The following is an 18,332-nucleotide window of genomic DNA, read 5'->3' as shown; positions in this document are numbered from 1 at the left end:
CACACACACAAGGTACATCATGTCACAAATATGTATGTGCATTTGTTTCATGATCTCATTAACGATAGCCAAATGGCGGCAGCTTTAATGCCGAAAATGCATTGAAATCGCACATTTTAACCATTCCGGGCCTGGATCTCAGTTATGCATGGACGGATTTTGTTCAAATTTGGTACATACATTAAACATAATAGGACCTTGAGGCACGTCATTTTTTTGGGGGGATCAAGTTCGAAATGGCCGACTGGCAGCCCATTTTGTTTTAAAGAATTCAGTTCTGGATCCGTATCCGAGACATGTCTGGATTGATCAAGTTCAAACTTCACACACACATGGTACATTGTACATCATGTCACAAATAGATATGTACATTTGTTTCATGATCCGCTTAACAATAGCTGAATGATGGCAATTTTAAGGCCGAAAATGCATCAAAATCACGTATTTTCACAATTCCGGAACCGGATCTCAGTCATGCATGGATGGATTTTGTTCAGATTTAGTACAATGTGTTGTACATATACAGGTCATGATCTGCTTTGAATGTATATGTCACTCAAATATGAACGGAACAGGGACGTGTCATTGACAATGACTTGTGATAAATACTATCTTAGATCAAATCGTCACCACAAAACTGATCATTGCATAACTAGCTGTGGAATTTTGGGTTGCTGAGAATGACAATGCAGTATGTAAAATAGCCTCAATGACATTTTAGTTAGGGGGCACTGGGCTATCTCTATCTCTGTCCATAGACCCCCCCCCCCCCGGATAATACAGTTTCTTTTCGACTGTCAGATTTGTTGGTGTTTCACTAAAACTTGTTTACTTCACAATAATTGTCAGCAGGATCTTCGGATAGTTGATTACTTATTACTCCAAGAAGGTGCCCGTTTTTTAAAGGGCGACAGTCGTCGCGCTGCGCATGTGCGATATTTGTGTTGATAAACATTTATTTTTCCCACAATTCAATGCGCTCTTCTAATTCACAAGTATGAGGTTTGGCCAGGGCGCGACTTGCACTAATTTACCGCCAATGACTCCTTCGATACCTTCCAATCCCCTAAAAAAACCTAATTAAAGCTTGGTAACGTCTCAGTTTGTACTCTTTGATCTCTTTTTACCTCCATGATCTGCGCAACAGTCAAAGCCGCTATCTTTGTTTATATGAGACCCATATATCTCGCGCATGCGTGGCGCGACAACTACCGCTGCAAACACTTGACATCGAAAAATGGCCCTCACGCTACCCACAGTCCCTCTAGGGACTGTGCGCTACCTAAAAAAAAAAGTTGCAAATGTAAGTCATTGTCATATTGTTTGAGGTGTGCAGCACCGGAAATTTAAACAATAGATTGAATGAGAAAGTGAGAAACAAAAGGTTCCAATGTTCAAGAGGAAGAATAGAGAACCGGAATCAATGTTGACTATGACAGCTAAGCGAATAAACAAAAACAAATCTTTTAGATTGAGTATCGCATAAACAGCGCCCCATGTCCAGTGTCCTTGCACGCTGGCCACAGTCTGCAGAGATCGCTGTCAAACTGAATAAAGGTTGAGGCCGAATGTAATTTTTCGGTCACGGCCACACGAGAGTCAAGGTTTTAAAAGTCGGTCAACGTTTCGCACATAAAGGTAGCTGTAAATTCCACACGTCTCGATACAATTAGAGGCATCGAAAGATATTTTAGGCGTCTGAGAACTAAAACTGACTTCAGATTTTTGAAACAACAAAAATAAATCGACAGACTATAAATAAACCCATGGGTGTGTATGAGCTTTTTATATGTTTTTAATGCACGACCCCCGCCCCCTTCACGAGGCCCCTCGATAAGTCGCGGTTTTTGCTTGGATCCCGTAACCCGCGACTTAGCAAGGGGCCACTGTATGAGTCCACTCCGCAGAGGGCTATATGGGTTGGTAATATACTTATACTGTCACAATATTTGAACTAAAGTTTGATTTATGGGTGGATAGCAAGCTGTTGGTGGGGGAATAATTGTCTTTTAAAACAGCTGCTCTGAGCTCAATCATGGGGCCATAATGAAAAACACGTCCTCTCTCCTTCTCAATATAGCTCCATGGTTCAATGTTTGCTCATGCATATTAGAGGTAGCTATATGTTGTACAGTATTTACGTAAAAGGTTCAGACACTGATGTTTCTCATCAACTGTGTAATATGGGTAACAGAAGATGGTATAAATGTATGTAGAGGTTTCATTTTTATTCTGGCTTTGTGCCAAAGTTATGTTATTGTTGCAACTTTTTGTGAAGTTCTATTTTTTTGTTTAAACTGCCATTTAAATTTTTTTCAATTCCATTTACTATTCACAAATGTTCAATTATAATTTCATTTTATCTTTCCACATTTCTATTTTTATGTTTCATTTTAGGGCTTCGTGGTAAATAAAGTTTGACTTCTATCGTTTGAATTGCTTGAATCTTCTTACATAAATGTTGCCTATGTTCTCTACACACTTGAATCAAGTCAAGTCATGCCCGTAATCACAGTCCCTCTCTATAGAGTGACCGTAACAGTAACCTTCAAAGTTTACTACCATTGGCCAAATCATATCATTTAATCTTTATTGTATGTTAGTCCAGATCTCAATGGTGATAGGTTGACAATAAAGTTATTATTATTATTATTATTATTATTATTATTATTATTATTATTATTATTATTATTATTATTATTATTAAAAAGAGGTATTAGTAATCTTTGGTGTTGGGGGGGGGGACACGTCCTCATTCCTCAGGCTCAAAGTTCTGAAGTAACATACTAGTACAGCCCAACAACTTTCCCAAACAGGAAGTAGAACAGATATTTTCATGAACATGGTATCGTTTTGGAAGTTAACAACTTCCAATACTAAACATTGCTAAAACAGTCGACTTTTTGTGTGGGTGAAAATACTAGTAGCGTAATTATTACAACATATTAGCTCTGTCAACATCAGTGGTGATATCACGCTTTCTGGGACAGGTGGTGCTGGATATGACCGTAAAATTGAAAAACATACTTATACAAGTATACCAGTAATTTCGATCACCATACATTTGCTCATAGAGGTAAAAATAAATACGTTTCAACACACAGACGTCGGTACGTACCCAGTTGAATCCGGGCTTTCTAAAACTAGGCACGTGCAGACTCGCCTCCGGCCGTTCTTGCATATATTTCGGCACGTGGCGAAATTTAAATCAATCTCGATCCAGATCGAGTTCGCTAGTGAGAACGAACGAGGCTTATGTCCCCAAACTTACAAGACTTCGCAAAACAGGTGTGTTCACTTGTGACTCTAAATACAGTAGCAAAGAAACCCGGATAGGAAATAAACATATCGGCTGCGCCTCTGTTTATTTTTTGAATGTTTCTATTCTATTTATTCCAGATTATGTAAATTCACCCTTCAGCAAAATTCTGTTAAATGATCAGCAAAACATTTTATTTTCGTATTTATCGAATTAAACAAGAAATCCAAATGACAAACACAATTTCGCTAATTTTGATAGGGATCGACAAACTTTTTTGAAACACATAAGGAATAGCTAGACGCATCGTCCGAATCGCACGGTCCCGTGTCTTCGACCTATAGGCCTCTACACGATAGAGGCTTGGCTGAATAAACTTAGACCTTGGCTAGCGAAGATGAGCTAGGCGGTGCGGCTTTTCTTCAATATGTGTTCTTGAAAACTTGGTGCATGTATATGTAAATACATGTGCCGGTATAGTGAAACAAAAAAGTGTGAACAACAAGTTCTGACTGTGTATATGGAAATATCGCCAGTTTACGACAATGATTGAATTCCTTCTTTCTCCAACCAGTTACCATCCATGAAATAGAATCTGATCTAAAATTATTAGACCCGCGTAAATCTTGTGGCCATGACTATAATTATTCCCGTCTTCTAAGAGATGCTGCCCCTTTCATTAAAATACCTCTTTGTCACATTATAAATCAATCCTTTATGTCTGGTGTGTTCCCCGACCAACTAAAAATAGCCAAAATTACTCCTATTTTTAAAAAAGGTTCACCCTATTTGCCTGGTAATTACAGACCCATCTCAATCTTACCCGTTATCAGTAAAATTATTGAAAAAACTCTGCACAAACAATTATCTTCCTTTCTTAACAAATTTAATATTATCAATAAGCACCAATATGGATTTCGCAGAAAATACAGTACCAAGCTTGCGTTAATAGATCTTTTCTATGAATTAATTAATAAAATTGATGATGGTAATATCGTGATGGGGGTATTCCTGGATTTTACTAAGGCCTTCGACACGATAAATCACAACATTCTTCTTTCCAAATTAAGTTCCCATGGTATTCGTGGAAAACCTTTAAAGTGGCTTGAAAACTATCTATTGAATCGAAAACAGTTTGTTCAAGCTGATGGCCATACCTCCTCCACTCTCCCAATTAATTATGGTGTGCCACAAGGTTCCATCCTTGGACCGTCACTTTTTCTAATTTATATAAACGATATTCCTGCATCATCAACTTACTTCCAAATTAAATTATTTGTTGATGACTCAAATCTTTTTCATTCATTTTCCAGTAACAATATACCCAGCGCTGAAGTTGATTTACATTTAGATATGGTGAACACATGGTGCAACACTAATAAACTTACAATTAATACCAACAAAACTAATTACACGCTGTTTTCCACCTCTAGGAAACAGCTGGTAAACAAACAAAACATACATTTAAACAATGCAGTTCTCCAGGAAGTCGATACTACTACTTATCTTGGTGTGGTGATAGATAAACATCTCACATGGAAACCGCATATTAATAAAGTTTTAGCAAAGATAACTCCTTTAATTGGCTTAATTGCTAAGCTCAGACATACACTTCCCAAATACGTTCTTATCCTTCTGTATAATTCTCTAATTCTTCCTCATATCTCCTATGGTTTAGAAGTATGGAGTAGTACGTATCGCACATTTCTAGACCCTATATATAAACAACAAAAAAAGCTTGTTCGTATCATGCTATTTAAAGACTACTGTGCACATAGTAAACCTCTTTTTCAGTCACTACGTATTCTCAATATATATGACCAATATAAGTATCAGCTATGTACATTTATACATGACCTACAATTTCACAGATTGCCACGTGACCTTAATTACTATTTCAATTTCCATACTCACCATTATCACACTAGGTCAAGGGATAATTCAAACTTTCTTCTACCAATGAAAAAGACAAATTTGGGTCAGTTTTCAGTCGATTACCAGGGAACTAAAATTTGGAACAGCTTACCCCTGGATATCCAATTGATTCGTATTCGAGCAAATTTTAAAAAAGAAGTGAAAGACTATTTAATCCAATGTAATCATCCATAGTTATATTCCAATATGTATATATAGAGGCATACAAACATGTATCGGTGTGTAAGCAAACCATTGTAAATAAGTTTGTTCTGTCTACTTGATTGCCCTTTTTAATAAATAGCTATTTACAAATATATTTTGATGGGAAATAGACTAGACTAGCTCTGCATGAGCTAATTTCTGTTTCCCAGCCATAGATTAATATTATTATTATTTATCAATATTTATTAGTTATTATTTATTGCTGTATTGTTATTTTTTTTATGTAATCTATGGCAAATAAACATTATTATTATTATTATTATTATTATTATTATTATTATTATTATTATTATTATTATTATTCATTATATAATTTGCTACACAAGATTTATTTTACGCGTGCATTGCGATATGCTACTGGGTATAGCTTGGGAGTTCACATAATCCCAGCTGTACCTGGCTTATCATTTGGATGCTTATTTCAGATAAAACATACTTTCTCTTTTGCTTGCTAACGTGGTTATAGTAACTTTATACGTCAACTGATGACCCTTGTGCGGGTTATAAATTGGCCTTGGATAACAGTATAAAAGAAACGGCGAACAACTTGAACAGCATACGATGTAATAAAAAAACAAAAGCACACACTAGCATGGGCGTTGGTGGTGTCAAAACACAATTTGGGTTAGTGACATCGGATATCGCGTCCCTGGTCGCTGTTTGCGCAACTATGATTTCACTTGTTCTACATGTATAAAGTAAATCACAACTTTGATTGTATTATATGAATGATAAAATATATGTTGAACAAATGTTGTCCAGATATTAGTGCTAATTCGAATTTTTATTGGTTTTGATGTGAATGAACCGCGCTTGGTAAAACCCGCAATCTGACAACCTGGATGTTTAAATACTAATTGTGTTTGATAAATTTTGATAAAACAGTAGGATACAATATATCGTTAAATAAAAACGATGTTTTGGTAATGAATATTGATTGGTATTCAATTCATTTAGCGAATTTATAAAAACAACAGTTCACTTCCTTCTAACGTTACATTAATACTGCTACCTTTGTTGCCAAGACCGTGAATCCTTTTAATTTTTCAAAATTCAGACTTGCTCTTTGGAATACTCAAACGAAATGTATTGATTGTTTTACGTGGTTAGACAATGTGCATACGCATCCAAATTGTTAAAAGTTGTTACAAATGAATGTTGAATAATAATAATGTTCCAAGGCGCTAAAGTCACACCACACTGTACGCTTTACAAAACATATAAGTTTTTAACTCAATGAATGTTTAAGTTCAATGGAAAGTGAATTTCAGAGTTGAGCAGCATTGGAAAAATCATGACCGCCGTACGTAATTTGCCTGTATTTTGTTTGTTAATAGGATTTTCAGACTTGTAGGCTGAATAAATATAAATATTTATTTTAAGAAGATTTACTGATGTAGTTAGGGACAGGATGGGAACAAGTACATGTATGTAGGTTAACAGCAGCATTTTGTAGTGCAACAAATTCTGCCTCGCGCTGGTAGACTGGCGAACGCTTTGAAGAACTGGTGATATGTGATTAGGTTTTCAGGAATCATTGAGGATTCTTGCGGCAGTATTTTGAGTGCGCTGATGATTTACGATGTTGCCAGGGAACCCGCATAATAGTGAAAGTTTAGCTGACAAATCGTCATGAATTAAAATTTGGCAGACGATATTTTCTCATATGTCCGGCGAAGGTGGAAGTATATACTAGAATATTTGGTTGTGTCCTTGTTATGGCTTGTAAACATGGGAGTATTGTCGGAGACCACTCTTAGATTTCGATGATGATTTGCGCAATTAGATCGGTTGAGTGGTCAAACTTGGAACAAATCAGGAGCCCTCCTCTTTTTCCGTTTATAGATGCATGGTGTTGATGCGTTTGCAGGATTATGGCATAGAGGGCGATATAACACACCTATATTCGGTTAAACTCGGCAATCTCCGTACATAGGCCACGTCATTCTAGCAACGTTGGCTGGGTATGACTTCACCTTCCTAAAATAGCTTCTTGACTCAGTTACGCTGGTAATCTTCGAAGTGCATGCTCCGAGTTGTCGCTTGGATTATCGTAGGGGTATTATAGTCAGCGGTCTGGGTGTCTACGCCAAAAAGAACTGCCGAAATTAGCAACATTCGCTGTAAGGTGAAAGGGTGTAGTTTTTCCACCCATACTGTCCATAAACAGTACTGTAGTGGTCGGGGTCATTGACAGGTGATCCGTTCTTGGATCCCACTATCGTTTCGCCATCTTTCCGAAACTGTTGTTGACAAAATAATGGCGGTTGACATAGAAAACGCAGACGTTTTAGATATGCTGTTCGATGGAGATGGCATTCTTCTCGACGATGCCTTTATAGGGCGGTCAGTAAACACTACTAACCAAGCTGTCACCAACTTTAACAGCGATAATATGCAGGAAGTCACAGAGATTGGAAAAGTAAGTAAACACTTCCAGTTTTGTCACGGATTGACGTGTCACTATTATTTTGTTCTTGGACGAAGTTCTTGATCTAGTTATGTTTCCCTAAAAAAATAAACCCCACCCTATCACCCCACCCCTAGGGCCCTTTTCTGGAAAAAAATACTTTGTAGTATTCCACTCGTTTTAGCGATGACTACCCAAAAGACCAAATGTAAATATTGCACTTTCTTTCAAAGTTTCCCATCCAGGGCTTGTCACGTGAAACCCGGATCAAGAAGATGGAGGTGTCCTGTGTCCACACGTTTTTGAATCAAAATCATGATGTTCTGATAGTGGTTTTTAAATTCGAATTTAAACTGTTCACTTTCTGAGAACTAAACAAAGACAGTTAATCTGTTCATTACATTTTTTTTGTCGCAGGCCAAAGATACTCATGACTTATTTTCATCACTTCTTCAAATGGAGGACCAAGACGTTATGTTATCTGGACCTCCTACCCCTAGTCCCCAGTACTGTGTTGCATCACCGTTGAATAGTGACAGTGGAATATCCGATGACAATCCAGGTACCTCGGAATGTAGTCCATTATCCATGGAGAATATTGAAATGATTTCCCACTACGACACGGATCAAACATCAGCAATACTTATAACCAGAGAAGAAGATATGGTAACCACAACAGCTTTGCCAGAAGATAATTTCAGTTTTGCAGGTAAATTCGGTAGTATCTGTACCTTACTGTTTTAAAACAGAAAGTAGGTAGATTCCAATCCGCCATTGCATGACAGTATTCACCGGATGCATGAGCTACTGATTTCAGTCCATGGCTCAATTTACTTCATATTTGAAAAACTTCTAATAATTTTTGCAGATGATTATAATCATATAATTTTTACCTTGCCCGTACCATCAAAGATGGAAGGGAAAGGTATATTAAGGGCAAAATTTTGTCTGGCGTTGGCGTTGTTGTCGTTGTCGTCGTCGTTAATAATTCCAAACTTCATCAAACTTGGTCACCTTATTCATTAGTATAAAGTCTTCCCTGAGTTTGAACAACAGATGTCCTGTATGAAAATATCATGCAAAAATTGAGAAAATCTGATAAAATATTTTGACTGTTTCTACTTGACTGATCACTGGTGATACACATCAAAGGTCACTGATCTCAGTGGAAATATGCATTGTTGTATGTGTTCAATGAAGCAAATGATTTATCTTGTAATAATATCCTTGGTAATGTATCTCAGAATCCTATACTGGGTTTCAAAACCAACTCATGGAGAGATTGCACAGTCTGATACACATTTGCAAACCTACCAATAAAATCTTTACAGAAAACAATATGTCAGAAAATCAATATAAGCACTGCTATGAACTGGGTGCCAAACTTTGATCAAGATCTGAAGCTAATAGAAAATCTGTTTAGTCAAAAGTTATCAAATCAAAAACAATACATACAAAATACATTAAAAGCAAAACATTTCATCCACATTTTAAAAAGAAAATTGTTCTAAAATATATGTATTCTGTATTTGACAAACAGTTCATTCGACAAATGAAAACTCACAGGAATATGTTTCAGCTATTAGAACAGAATGATAGAGTTTTTATAATACTGGTTTTAAAAACGCACTTCAAAGATTGCAGTGTTTGAAGATGTAGATTCTCAGGAGACAACAGTACTGTTGACTTCTCCCTCCACTGGACACCAACTAACTATTTAAGTTGATTTGCATACAAAGCAGATTTTGCAACATGATAGCTATTTATAAAGGGTGTTTGTTTTTTACTTTTCATATAATACAGTATTCACACAATGAGGCAGTTCATATTTGTCTCAGTGAATCATTAATTTTTGACAGACACCTGTACAAAATACTTGGACAAAAGCCACAGTGTTCTCCACAATCCAAATTAGCTGGTGGGCGGCCTAATTAGCATAAATTTGCATATTAATTTGCATATCATTTACATACAGCATTCTCGCATTTATGACATGAACTGCAATACACACTAAGTTATTTACTATTCTCTTTTTAATTTAATTTAATTGGAACATGTTACAATTTTTTGAAATACAAACAGATTGGTCACTATCAATATTTACGAAATGCAAAAAGTTTGAAATCGATGATTTATGCGTTCGCAAATTATTCTGCGTTCATGAAATGCAATTCGAGTAACCAGAAGCAAGTACAAAACATAATTGAGTTATAATGTAGAAAATATACGAGATGATTTGCCCACGAAGCCAAATTAACAATTTGTCAAAACAAAATCCATAACATTTTTATTTGTGGCATCAGTACTCACCCGTGCCAACGGACGGTAAGATGCATTTACACATGTACGGCCACGATACGTTGCGTTTTCACACATTGCTTTGGAATTCAAGAAAAAAATGCTAGCAATCGGCAAAATAAAAGAATCTGATATGTTCTCGAAAGATTAGACATAAAAAATAGATAAATTGAAAAAAGTACGTGGAAAAGATAACTAAAATATTATTCAATTACAAATACTCGCGGTAAACTAATACAGCAGCCATGTTTGATGTTTATTACCGCTTTCCGAATTCAGTACACGAACACCCAGAATGCGCTGTTCCCCTGTGCAACTTAGATACTAAATCGTTACAGCGCCAACAGCGGTGGGTAGCAGACGGTCGTTGAATGGGGTAGGCCAAAATGTCATCAGTTTGCCTTCTCCATGCTGTTTTCACAATGAAAATCGAGCGAACGTTGTAAATACGGCTAGAATTTAAATTTTTGTTTGAGTTTACATGCAATCTGCTAATATATTTGTTTATTTTCTGTGCATATACATTTCGTTCGTATTTACTTCTTTCTTTCGTGATCGGAAGACGATTATTAAAAATACAGCTGTAAATTGAAACCACTGTAGTTGCGTATCGTGAGCAATAAGTGGCAACAATGTCGGGCGACAATGAATTCAGGCGATTGACACATTGCCATGAATACACTTGATAACTGCTTGCAGACTTCCAGTGGTCATTGTTTATGTTTGGACTCTTGAAACAATAGCAAAATAAAGGGTTGGGCAACTACTCTTTTGTTTAGGCTTGGGAAGAACAATGCAAGCTTTTTACAAATAATTTCAGCTGGATGTACGTTGGTGGGCGGGTGTTGAGAGTTACTGGGCGGCCGTAAAACTTGATGGGCGGGCCGCCCGCCAAAAACCCATTGTGGAGAACACTGAAGCCAGCTAAGATTTTCTGTTATCTTGCATGTTCTATGAATCTATTCACGTCTAAATGCAGCACTTTTTTTTGTGATGAGGCATTTGTTTTTATACTAAAATATCTGAATTACTTTGAATAAAGCTGGAAATTATGTCCCTTAAAATAATTAAACAAATAAGGCACCAATGTTTTTGTAAGATATTTACATCTTTTAAGGACATTTGGTAGACTGATTCCCCACTGTTGGTTCAACCCCAAAACTTGTTTGTATTCAAAATTAATTATGACAATGCATATTTATATTGAAACAAACTATGATAAAGGGAATTATATTATATAACAAAGGGCAAGGTCACCAGAGTTCAACTATGTTTAATATTTTGATTGGAACAATGATCATGCGACTCTTATTAAACTTGCGTAGTTGATGCCCCTTTGAATACAAAAAACAAATATTTCACAAAATAAAACATCCATAATTTTTTTTTCAAAAATTGTGTTCAAAACTTGTATCCAATGAGAAGTTGCCTATTTTAGTCCATCCAAAATCATCAAAAAAAATTACATAAAAACAGACACAAAAAAAATAGTGCCCAAAGGCATAGTCAGGTGCTACAATGTACACTTAGCCTTCATGTTAACTTAATGCCTCAAACTATTGGTATACATAAATCTAGGGAGTTACAGCTCTCGGGGGGGGGGGGGGGGATTGGACCAAATATTTTACTTTTATTCTTTGATGTAAATACATGTGTGCATCTCATTTTGTGATAATACTTTCATGGTCTCAGACTCTTCAATTCACATAGGTTGCCAGTGGTAATCCCATGCCTTCTTGTCCATGCTAAATTACAGGAGATCACGTTTATAACAATATAATTTTGAATTGTTTTCAGACTTTGCTGACGATTTCAGACTGTCAGATTCACCAACCAACAAAGAGACATTACCATTTACATTACAAGATCTTAACAGACAGAATTTAGAACTTATAAATGACAGTGTATCATGCAAGGTGAGTTACAATGTGACATAAGTGTAACAAACAAGTAATGAATATTAAAAGAAGACAGTTTTGTTCTCTTCAGTCAAATCTCTAAAGCGTTATGGTCTTGTGTTGCTTGGACTCGGCTTTCGATGCTTGCCTTCTTTCTGTCTGCGACATTTGAAATTTGATCAGTGTTGCTTAATATTGCTTTGTTTACAAATACCATTTTCGTCTGGCACGAATGAATTCACATTGAAACAAAAAATTACTGTAGATTGAGGCAGGCATGAATTTAACTACAGATTAACAGGCTGACAAAAAATGAAACAAACCCTGACCTTTGGAAATCATTAATTTTGTGAATTTCATTTTTGCATCATTTTCTTCTTCTTCCTTCTCCAGAGATATCCTGAACTTATTTTGACAGAGGAAGAAAAGAGATTACTTTCTGATATGAACACTGTTCTACCAGTTGACATGCCTTTAACAAAGGTGAGCACTTGTCAATAAACTATTTCAGATAGAATGGAGTAGTTGTAAAGAATTCATCACATGGTTTCAGTGAGTGCAGGAATTATGCTACATTTTATTAACACTATACATCAGAGACTAAATTTTAGGTGCCCTCGTTCTTGGAGAAATATTGTCTTCCCGATATCCATCAACAATAATCCTCCACGATTAAAAAATGTATAAAAGTTTTAATCTATATGTTAATATTACAATCAAAATCAATATAATTTTATATTAGAAATATGTATAAACTGCATTCATTGCATGCTTGATTATTGTCAATGACTTATTTTGATCAGACACGCCTGTTATTCAAGAAAGCTACGGTAGATTTGATTTTATGTTCTGTTTTGTGTCACAAGAGTCTTTCTTTTTCATAGGAGGAAGAAAGAACATTAAAAGCAGTCAGGAGGAAAATTAGGAACAAGGTAATATTATTTATACTAGTATTCTTGTGTATTTGTGTATTCAGTTTGGTTGTTGACCTGTGGAACACCAAAGCTTTTCATTAAATCAACAATATCAGTATATTGTTACTTATGCTGTGCTTTGGTTTCCTGAATTATTTAAAACAATCTGGGTTTTGAAAAGTTATAAAACATACTAAAACATCGAGCTCTATGGAATTGTTCTAAACAAAGCAATTTTTGAAAAATGTTTGGCCAATTTCTGTAAAAAATATTGTGTGTAACACGCAACAGAATTCTGTTTTGCGTTACCATAGAACTATATCTGCATAACTACATAATTATCCAATGCACATTGTTATGATATATGACCAACTTTTCAAAAAATATTAGGTTTCTACATCAACCAAAAAATGATAGAAAGAGTTCATTATTTTTCAGCAATCTGCCCAAGATAGTAGGAAACGCAAGAAAGAATACGTTGATGGTCTAGAGCACAGAGTTTCAGCATGTACAAAACAAAATATAGAGTTACAGAGGAAAGTTGAAAGGCTTGAGAAGCAGAATGTGTAAGTATGGTAATTTATTCAGAAAACATTTATGTATTTATGAACATATTCTGAACGGGAATTAAATACGTGGGTGGAATTTTTCCATCAGTTTAGAAAATATGAGAAAATTACCCATCCATGTGAAACTAGACAGTATTTTCTCTTATAGTGGAGACAGTGTACTCAAATGTTGATTATGTTCAAATTTTATTCTGCACTTAGAAATTGTATTTTTCTACATTTTGATGAAACAATTTGTCTTGTGAGAGTAAAAAACCTGGGATAACAAATTTAACCATGCGGCAAATGTTTCATGTCCTGTATCTGCTGAGAACACTGAATGATGTACCATATTTCACTTACCCCGGTACCTGTCTAATGCACTGTTTGAACAGTCACCCAATTTTATTGACATCTCACAATACTAGTATTAACGTTTTGAATAAAATCTGTAGGTAACAGGATATTAGATCTATTTGGTCCAAAATTAACTTAAAAATTTTAGAAAAATACCAAAAATAGTATAAAATGATGCAGGAAAAATATAAAGGGTTAATGGTAACAACTGTATGTCGAGAACAATCATTGGTACCCCCTAACTTTATGTTAAAATAACAATTATTGCTTGTTTCTACTATTCAGTGTGTTGAACTTTTTAAATATACTCCTAGATGGGACACCTTGGCCTACTTGGTGGTAGTCCTCTGTCACCCAATGTTCATAAGCTTTACTAGCATGCGACATTGCACTTGTATGAGCATCTTTGTCACGGAATAGTCTTAAAATCATCTGCGAAGCAGTACTTATTCTGTATGTTGGGTTTACTTGATGACTTGATTTAATGTCAGTGCTGGAAACACATTATGGTATCAGTGATTAGCACGAGATCTGCTAGGATGTACATTGTATTTGATGCAGTGTTTTTATTATGATTCACAGGACACTTGTTGAGCAACTAAAAAGACTTCAGGCTTTGATCACAAAAACCAGCAATAAAACTACACAAACAAGCACATGTGTTATGGTATGTATATATTATTCATATTTACTGTAACTTTAGTTGATAAAATATTTAATGATGCCTACATTAAAGGCTAGATGCAAATTCCTGATCAAATTTACCCCTTCCTCCCAAGCCAGCATGGGAGTGAGGTTTACTGTAATGTATGTCATTTATCCTGAACGATCAAATTTGTTTGAGTTGACAAATATCGAAGCAAAAAATACGGAAAACATCTGTGGTTTTTCAATAAATTCAGATTATGATTTATTGTAAAAATAAAAATGCTGTGATTACAGCTCATAAAATAATATTGAATTCATGAAAGATACCAGTAATTTAGCTTGCATATAACGTTTCAGCAAACCAATATGATAACTCGCATGACATGAACATTTTAAAATTTACAATAAATAAATATATTCAATATTGGTGCTCTGTTAGTTTCCATCCTATTTCAAATTACCATATTTAATGTGTAATATTAGATTGAGGTTTGAGCTATGAAGACCAACTCTGTAACCTTGTACTGTACCCTGTTACATGTATAGTTAAAAATAGAAACATGAAAAAAAACCCTGATGTTTGTGTTTGACCCACTGATATCAGGGTTACCATGGATACTAAACTGTCACAATCTGCTGTTATGATATGCATGCTATATTTTAATACTAAAATAGAACACCATCTGCTGCACTCCATGATTTTTTTTTTTTGCCAAACTGAAGCTATAAATTCATGGTAACTATAAATTAAATTACAATAATAAATTTGTGACCACTTATGTTAATATTAATCAAGACAAAAAATGTAGTTGGCATTGCTGATGAAAAATCAGTTACTGTATTTGCTCCATTTTTAGCACATTTGCATTTTGTTGTATGAAGTCTTTGACAAATTTACTTTTCTTGTAGGTGTTATTGCTTTCCTTTGCATTGTTAGTGGTACCAAGCTATAATCCTTTTAAAAGTTCATCAACTGGTCCAACACCACCAACTTACTCGCCATCAGGAGGTATGTATTCAATATGTTGTTAGGGTTGTCACATAAAATGAATACTTTATTTTCGCTGGAATTGATTTTCGCTGAAAAGGCTATTTGGGTGTTTTGTATGGAATTTATTGCTGGGAAAGGATTGAATTCCAAGCGGATATAAAGTATATTCGCGTGTTCTATGTTTGATAGGAATCCCATCCGACAAATGCATTCATTGCTTTCACAATTTGTAGCAACATTCGCAATTTAATACAATTTAAAATCATTTTGCGATTTGGTATTGCTGGGCATAAATGAGAAAACAAATTTCACGAAATTCACAAATTTTCACTGCTATATAAATTTCGGAATATCTCTTTTGCAATGATATTACCGCTAATGCTTTTTCTGTGAGTGTACATTATTGGATACGTGCACTTGTATTCATATTACGATAATTGTACAATGAAAATATATTGGGACTGTGCCATGTCAAATAATATACTGAGTAACAGCTGTGGTGGGAAATCCTGATGATAGAAAATAATTGAATGAGCAACTTATTAGAGGAGGAGCACAACGTGTACACACTCGTACTACTGACAGGATTTTCTGTTTTCAGTTAACATGTACCACATTTTCTCTATTACAAACGTTTCTCTAATTAAAGTGTACATCATTCAAAAATTGTGTTTAATGCTGGATCCATGCTATCGAGTAATGGCGTTAGCGGCCCCACATTTGTCTCGATATGTGACTGACTGGTTGATAAAGCTAGCATGTATGAATTAAAAAAAAAGATGTGAAAAAAAATATTAGACAAATTTGTTGTGTGAAGTCTGGAAGTAGTATGTAACCCTGCTATGTTCAAGTTTTTTCTCCCTTCTTCAAGTGACAGATACTGCCTATTATGTTGATTGTATATTATTTACCCGCATGTTTTATTTATTTCCAATAGTTGTAATGCGGACATTGAAAGAGGATGGAAGTCAGCCAGTGACTGAAACTATGATGGTGGGTGGTGACCCTTATAGCTATACTAAAAGCCCTGAAGGGGAGTGGAAAGCCGAACAACCTAAAAGTGTTGTCGAAATGATTCAAGACATTTCTGTTGATGAGACTATACAGGACATCCATAGAAAAAACAGTAGTGCCAGAAATGTACCTGTCGAAAATGGTGGTGGTGTGGTGATGAATGAAGCTGTACCGATAGCCGATGAAAATCTAAGAGTAGAAGGCATGATTAACACACCAGATGGAGTGGTCAAAATAAATGGGGGTGATGTTAGTGTGACAAGTAAGAAAAAGAACAACGTGCATCCTCCGATAAAACAGCATCCAGCCATCAATGATGAAATGTGATATGGTGTTCATGATTAAATGAATAAACTTGACAACGAGGGTCTCATTGTGTTCTCTGCTTGGGGTACAGTTTATTTGCCATACATTCTACATTATTTGTGGTAGTCATGGTGAATTGTTATCAGACACTATATTGAACTGACAGTGGAATAAAATATATATTTATACTTACAGATTTCATGTGTTCATGTAAACTTGCCTTTTTGATTTTTCGATCTGTTAAAAGATGAAATACTTTTCATTTTTGCTGATTTCCAGTTTCAGCTGGTTATGGTTTGTTGTCAGAATGTATCGGTACCTTTTTAGTTTCTTTCATTTGTAAAATTTCATTTTAATTCCACATGTATTTTTATGAAATTATCAACAACTGAAGTTGTCACACAACACCATAGAGTTCAACATCAGTAATTCTCTACATATTTTTTTATGTACAAATTATCTCAAAGCCTGATGTTTGTGTTTAAAAAAAAAAAAAAAAATTCTGAACCGTATTCGTCTAGCCCAATAATGATCGCATGAACTATGTTTGGAATGTGGGAAGGTTATCTGTGGTAGGTTTTTATCTCCCAAAATGGGGGAAAGTCACCCTCTAAGAAATTGATTGCCAGTAAAAATCAATTGCAACATGCAATGCTGTTGGGCCAGTTCAGAAGTGTACATTATTAAAACTGTACGCAGATTGTTTTAAAACAAGTCTTTTTTTTGAAAGACTATAATCTTCTCTGCATTTTGATTCACTTTTCATTCACTCTACTATTTTAGTTTTTCTTGATGATTTGTGTAAATGCATTTTCAAATCTTTATCTCAATTTGCTTGAAAAACGAGCACAAGTTAAGGAAGCTTAGTTATGAAATAACTACCCAGATTTTTCTGGGTTGGGGAAATCTGCACATTTGAATAATTATATATATATTATTTTATCTTGTGTATGTCAGTTTGTGGAAGTCATACTTGTAAATATGTTGAATGTAATATTTTTAAAAATAAAAAAAAACATTTATTGAAATGCTCAATACATTGTATCATGTTTGCTCTGTAGCTGATATTTAATCCTTTATTTATCAGAATTCATTAATGGTGGTATAAGTGCATGGTTCTGAAATGATCTGTTTATTCCACAGCACTCGAGTGAATATTGTACAAACACTCCAAGTTTTGTTGATGTCATCTTCAAGAATTTAGTACTAGTAAATTGGCCATTTTTTTGTTGAAAATCAGTTAACAATAATTGCTGATCTTGAGTTCAGGTTTTTTTTAAGACTGACAGCACATCTCTCTTGTATCAGAGATTGAATAATGCATGTACCATGTATACAACTAGTTATGTAGACTGGGTGTATGAACAGTTTGCCAAAAAGCTGAAACTCAATTGTCTCGAGGTCTTAAAGTTGCATCTTGCCTTTGGAAATCTGTGAAGTAAGCAATGTATACACCATCAAATGTAGAGATTGTGGATGTGTAATAAAAAATGAATTAGTGTTCCTTCAAAATTAAGCTAAATTTTTGAATAGTACAGGGTCTGTGGTTG

General features: G+C 35.0%; 1 protein-coding gene across 1 annotated transcript; it reads left to right on the top strand.

The window, feature by feature from the left end:
* The first annotated feature begins 7,341 nt into the window (after positions 1-7,341).
* Positions 7,342-17,817, top strand: LOC100371102 (cyclic AMP-responsive element-binding protein 3-like protein 3-B). Its single transcript, XM_002733680.4, has 9 exons — positions 7,342-7,820; positions 8,226-8,517; positions 11,904-12,022; positions 12,398-12,487; positions 12,889-12,936; positions 13,357-13,484; positions 14,406-14,490; positions 15,381-15,480; positions 16,400-17,817. Exons 1-9 carry the CDS (start codon positions 7,659-7,661, stop codon positions 16,801-16,803), a joined length of 1,428 nt encoding a protein of 475 aa, XP_002733726.2. The 5' UTR covers positions 7,342-7,658; the 3' UTR covers positions 16,804-17,817.
* Positions 17,818-18,332: the final 515 nt, after the last annotated feature.

The sequence above is a fragment of the Saccoglossus kowalevskii genome, chromosome 13 (genome assembly GCF_978046115.1).
Source record: "Saccoglossus kowalevskii chromosome 13, keSacKowa6.1, whole genome shotgun sequence".
In the NCBI taxonomy this organism is placed as follows: Eukaryota; Metazoa; Hemichordata; class Enteropneusta; family Harrimaniidae; genus Saccoglossus; species Saccoglossus kowalevskii.
Note: the sequence above shows the minus strand (reverse complement) of the source record. Positions and strands in the feature narration are given on the sequence as shown.

Bases quoted from the DNA above. Each gene is read 5' to 3' on its own strand.
- LOC100371102 (XM_002733680.4), top strand. From the start codon at position 7,659: ATGGCGGTTGACATAGAAAACGCAGACGTTTTAGATATGCTGTTCGAT. The intron at 7,821-8,225 runs GTAAGTAAACAC...TTTTTGTCGCAG, and splicing joins AAGTCACAGAGATTGGAAAA to GCCAAAGATACTCATGACTT. The intron at 12,488-12,888 runs GTGAGCACTTGT...TCTTTTTCATAG, and splicing joins TTGACATGCCTTTAACAAAG to GAGGAAGAAAGAACATTAAA.